Here is a 5,726-nt window from a genome sequence, read left to right as displayed (position 1 = left end):
TTTCGTAACTGAGTCATGAAAAAATAAATAAATAAGAAAATCCCGAAAGGGTGAAACTAGAGGGAGTGTGCGGCGAGTGCGCGCACGCGTCCTCTCTCTCTCTCACTCTCCAGAGAGAGAGAGAGAGTGGAGGGGGGGGGGGGGGGGGGGTATCTGTGAAAATAATATCAGGCTTTTCCGTCAGAATGAACTTTACTACTGTATCCAGCCATGAAATAATCTGACCCGACACTTCAAACCATCTGCGCTATCTATCCGCCCTCTTATTTACTAAATCAGCCTGCGCACAAAACGGAGTGTGTCTGATAGCCCACTAAAAAACCCGAGGAGCCTGCCGGGGCCGTCATAATCCCACACACACACACACACACCCACACACACACACACACACACACACACACACACAACACACACACACACACACACACCCCACACACACACATATTCCTCCTCTGTTGTGTTTTTTGCGCATCACAAACTGAACGCTGTCGACACTGATGGAGGAAAATAAAGAAAACATTCATTATATACAGGAAGTCTGTTTTCTGATTTATGTAACAAACACAAAAATGTAGCTAGAAATGTAAATATTGTTGAGACGTAGATTAAAAAAAGGCAACAAAAACATTTGATGGGATTATTGTGAAATGGGAATCTAACCAATGCGTAAAGAATACAAATTAAACGCCTGAGCGTAATGATGCGCAAGGCTGCGTTATGAATCCCAGTGATCACCCTCACTAGCCACAGGCTCTGAATGAACATGATATTGTCTGTTTCATTCCTCACTCTGACATTATCTTTTTTTTTCTTCTTTTTTTTAACCTTGGGGGCAGCAGGGCCGTTTGTTTTCTGCGCAGTTGTGTCATTTCGCTGCGTAAAGCCGCCTTAACGCGCTCCAACGTTAAACCGGGCTGTGCGTCTGTCCGCATATCCGCTGCGCACACTTTGTGCGACATAAAGAAGGCGCATACAGGGGAGGAAGGAAGGAAGGAGGGAAGGACAGAAGGGAAGAAGGAAGGGAGCGTCGAAACGTTTCAGGACGCGCAGCAAAATTTTAAAAAAGGGTCAAAATGTTGATATTGTGTTTGAAAAGGGAGGCGCTGAGCTCTCCTTTCCGCCCGATTGGCCGGACTTGACAGTGATTGACGTGCTTCCATGGCAACCGCTCAGCCAATCTGCCAAGTCCAATAGGAAATCATCGGAGGGGGCTTGACTAGCTTTTTCTCTCCCCCCTCCTCACCCCTCCCTTAAAAATACATCTCAGCTCCGGCTTTAATTCTTCCCTGCATTCAGTCCCAGGCTACCTTGAAAAATACACCGCCGCTCGGGCTTTAAAGGCTCCAGCATCTTCGGTCAAGTTCACCGCGGCGGAGTGAGGATGCGGTAGCCGAGGCCCCGCGCAGCATCGTCCCTCCTCAGCGGCGCTTCCCTCGGCTGCTCAGACGGGTTGGTCCGCTAACTTTGGGATTTGCCTTGGTTTTTCTTTTTTTTTCTTCTTATTCTTCTTCTTTCTTTTTTTCTTTTTGGGGTGCCTTGGATTGCCTCGGCGCACGGAGAGAAGACGAGGAGGAAAGAGAGAGAGAGGAAAAGAGAGAGAGAGCGAGAGAGAGAGAGAGGGGAGGGGGAGAGTGGAAACCCAGGAGAAGCCTCCATGTTTCAGCTGCCCATCCTGAATTTCAGCCCGCAGCAGGTCGCCGGGGTCTGCGAGACTCTGGAGGAGAGCGGCGACATCGAGCGCCTCGGCCGCTTCCTCTGGTCGCTGCCCGTCGCGCCGGCGGCCTGCGAGGTCCTCAACAAGAACGAGTCGGTGCTGAGGGCCCGGGCCGTGGTCGCCTTCCACACCGGCAATTTCCGCGAACTCTACCACATCCTGGAGAACCACAAGTTCACCAAAGAGTCGCACACGAAGCTGCAGGCGCTGTGGCTGGAAGCGCACTACCAGGAGGCTGAGAAGCTGCGGGGCCGCCCGCTGGGGCCCGTGGACAAATACCGGGTCCGGAAGAAGTTCCCGCTGCCCAGAACCATCTGGGACGGAGAGCAGAAGACCCACTGCTTCAAGGAGAGAACCCGGCACTTGTTGAGAGAGTGGTACCTGCAGGATCCGTACCCGAACCCCAGTAAAAAGAGGGAGCTAGCACAGGCTACTGGACTCACACCCACACAGGTGGGAAACTGGTTTAAGAACCGGAGACAAAGAGACAGAGCGGCGGCTGCGAAGAACAGGTGAGCTGGAGCATCACTGACCCGAAAAGAGACAAAAAAATAAAGATTTCAGCATCTGGAGGCAAATTTAGCAGCTAGCAAAACAGGCCGAACCTCTCAGCATAAACCCACTGCAACATTCAGCCCAGTTGAAGCTGAACGTTATAATTTACTATAAAAGGCTGATTGGTGTAGAAATATCCGACAAAAATTATCGTTTCATTTATTATGAATGCAAAAATACCTCCAATATTACTGAAGCTGCACTGATTTAGTTTTATTTTATTTCTGTGTCCTGAAACAATAATAACAGAAATTTGTGAGATTTATTTTTTAAATGAAAATGTTTGTTTTTATCCTAATTTTGCCAAAAATAAATATTTACAAAGATTTATTTAAATCAGAGCTGATTATTGTATGTTAATCCTGATTCATAAAATCATAATATTACTGATAATCATCCTAAAAAGCCAAATTGGAGCTGATTTAATGTTAAAACAGGTGTAAAAATTTTAATATATATAATAATAATAATAATAATAACAATAATAATAACAATAATAATAATAATAACAATAATAATAATAATTTAGAATATTTTCTTAAATATTGTAATTTTAATTTCCAGTGGATAAACGGATGGGCTTCCATCACAGCAACTTGTTTAAAACCTGATTAATAATATTTTTTTGCGATAATAATGGTGAAATATCCCAGTTATAATTGATTTCCTTATTAAAATAGCTAAAAATAACCAGATCTCATGGAATCATTTTTTAAATATTGTAAAATACTTTATTGTAATTTTCCATGGTCAATCGGGTGGACGTCCATCATGGCGGCCTGTTTCACGCCTCTCCGTCTCTCTTTCTGCTTGCCCTCCGTCCAGGCTACAGCAGCAGGTTCTCTCCGGCGGCTCGGTTCGCTCCTTGGCGGATGAGGACGGCACGGTGGACCGCCTGGGGAACTCCTCCAGCCCGGAGGCCAGCCTGTCCAGCAAGGCGGCCGCCTCGGCCATCTCCATCACCTCCAGCGACAGTGAATGTGACATCTGAGCAGCGCGAACTGACCGATTAAAGGGGGAAAAGACAATCCAATAAAACAAGTAACAGTGCCTGCTTCGAGTTAAAACACACACACACACACACACACACACACACACACACACACACACACACACCCCCACACACCCACACACACACACACACACCCACACACACACACACACACACACACACGCACACACACACACACACACTGACATTTGACGGCTGCCAAAACATGAGGGGACCCGCCATTCGTGGGTGCCATTTCAGGCCTATACGTTTGTCTGCGTGGAAACTGGAACCGGACATTTCACGGACTAAAAGCGCTTGAAGATGAAAATTGTTTTTTAAAAAAGGGACAGAAATATATTAAAAAAAGAAAGAAAGAAGGAATGAAAGGAGGGATGAGTGTCCATCCAAACCGGCCTGACCTGCTGTTCTCTGTGGGTATTTCATGTTGAAAAGAAGAACTGTGATATTTTTACTTTAAAGTTTTATAAATAATGTTTATTTGCTTATTTAAAACGATCTGCTCTATTGTCTCTTCGAGTTTCATATTCATTTGCTTGGTGTTTTTAATACATACCTTGTACACAGGTGAACCTGTTGAGCATGCGCGCTTTAGTGACGTTGTGTTTCAGTTTAAAAAAAGCAAAAAAAAAAAAGGTAAAGATAACTTAATAAAATAACTGTTGACCAAGAAAGATGTCAGTTTAGCCTCTTTTTTTAGTAGAATTAGTTGATTTTAAATTAGGAATCCTTTGGGCTGTTTGGTTTGGGATATTCTCTTTCTTTTCTTTTTTTTTTTTGAGGGGTGACAGGGATTTTAACGCCACGGTGCTGCGTTCACTGACACGTTTCAGAGCGAGGTCTAATTGGCCAACATGCTCTGCGTCCCGTAATGCAGGGTGACAGGGAGAGGTCACCGAGAGGCCGGCTCACTAACCCGGATGATCCGCGGGAGAGATCACAGAGATCAAACAGCGCAGCAGATTGCAAAACCTGGCCCGCTGCTCTGCGCATGCACGAAAACAACAAAAATGCGCCTCCTTAAAACGTGCAAGTGTCTATTTTCCCAAGACGTCAGCGCAATCAGACCGCGATGAATCTTTTAATTGGCGCTGCAGCACCTCTGGTCATTATTTCAGCAACACTCCGCTCAAGTGCGCAGAACTGATGCGCACATTTGCATTTCCTGTCCTGTTTTAAAGTGAGAATCTCTAATATTTTCGCTTTTACTGTTTATCTCGCAGCCACCTTTTTTCCCCCCTCATCTCCAACATTGGTGGAAAATAAAATCAAAAACAGGATCCTTCCTCTTCCTCTTCCTCTTCTTCCTCTTTCTTTTTTTCTCTGCTTCTCTTTCAAACTCACTGGGACAAAAAAGCTAAATGTTTCCGTTTCTGCCGAGAGCGAAGGCGACAGGGAGAGTAGATGAAAAAGTCTTTCCAGCAGTCAATAAGGTTGTCAAACTGGTCAGCGGTAATCAGCGCTAATGATGGGGTCCGGGGTCCCAGGCCGGACAAAAGGGGCCCCGCCGCTGCTTTGTGCGGGAAGCGACCGCGGGTTCCTCTCCAAAGAAAAGGCTGCAGAGGACAACAGTCTGGAGCACGGAAACTTCACCGGCGTGTGTGTGTGTGTGTGTGTGTGTGTGTGTGTGTGTGTGTGTGTGTGGGTGTGGGTGGGTGTGTGTGTGTGTGTGTGTCACATTGAAGGATTTAATTGTCATGTAGCAGGATGTTGACTATAAACCACATAACCTTCTGCTTGCAGTGGCCTAAAACAGGAAATTAAATTTAAATTCTTCGCATTTTAGATACTAACAGTTAAACAAAAACAACAAAAACTAAATTTCTAAGTGTTTTTATCGATATGTAATCAGAACTGAATGGACGCTTGGATGTTTGCAAACACTTCAGGCTCAAACTGGATCCACGGTGCCGATGAAAGCTATAATAATAATAATAATAATAATAATAATAATAATAATAATAATAATAATAATAATAATAATCATGGTGAATTTTTAACACTTCAGTTAATCTGCTGCAGCTTTTCATCTGTTACAGGAATACTGACTTTATTTCCCCAGTTTATATTTCGCCCCGTTTCCGCTGAATCTCAACACTTATTTTTATTTTACGAAACTAAAGTAAAATAAGAAAATTCATTGTTAATGTCATATTTTTTTCCAGATCTGATCTGTGTTAAGGAGTTATGCCAACAAAAACAAGCAAATGTTGATTATCACCAGGCTTTTATTTAATTTTCGCCAAGTAGTTCTGTCTGTTATTATTATTATTAAGACAATAAGTGCCTTTAATCTCCGGGTCGATCTGTTCCGCATTTGAGAAAAATGCTAAAATATCGTCTCATTACTAAACTCTTTGATGCTCTGCTGCTTCCTGCTGCTTTTTATTTACTGAATCATCGAACTAACAGGAACATTTAATCATCAGGGCTGCTTTGTTTAAA

At 44.1% G+C, this 5,726-nt stretch overlaps 1 protein-coding gene across 2 annotated transcripts; it reads left to right on the top strand.

Annotated features, from left to right (window-relative positions):
* Window positions 1–419: 419 nt before the first annotated feature.
* Window positions 420–3,385, top strand: six6a (SIX homeobox 6a). 2 transcript variants are annotated; one of them, XM_032546343.1, is made up of 3 exons: window positions 420–1,449; window positions 1,565–2,226; window positions 3,095–3,385. In XM_032546343.1, exons 2-3 carry the CDS (start codon window positions 1,655–1,657, stop codon window positions 3,258–3,260), a joined length of 738 nt encoding a protein of 245 aa, XP_032402234.1. In that variant the 5' UTR covers window positions 420–1,449; window positions 1,565–1,654; the 3' UTR covers window positions 3,261–3,385. The 2 variants fall into 2 exon arrangements, with proteins under 2 accessions (XP_032402234.1, XP_032402233.1); XM_032546342.1 differs by having other exon boundaries at window positions 420–2,226.
* Window positions 3,386–5,726: the final 2,341 nt, after the last annotated feature.

Source organism: Xiphophorus hellerii, chromosome 19, assembly GCF_003331165.1.
Source record: "Xiphophorus hellerii strain 12219 chromosome 19, Xiphophorus_hellerii-4.1, whole genome shotgun sequence".
Lineage (NCBI taxonomy): Eukaryota > Metazoa > Chordata > Actinopteri > Cyprinodontiformes > Poeciliidae > Xiphophorus > Xiphophorus hellerii.
This window is presented reverse-complemented; position numbering and strand designations above follow the sequence as displayed.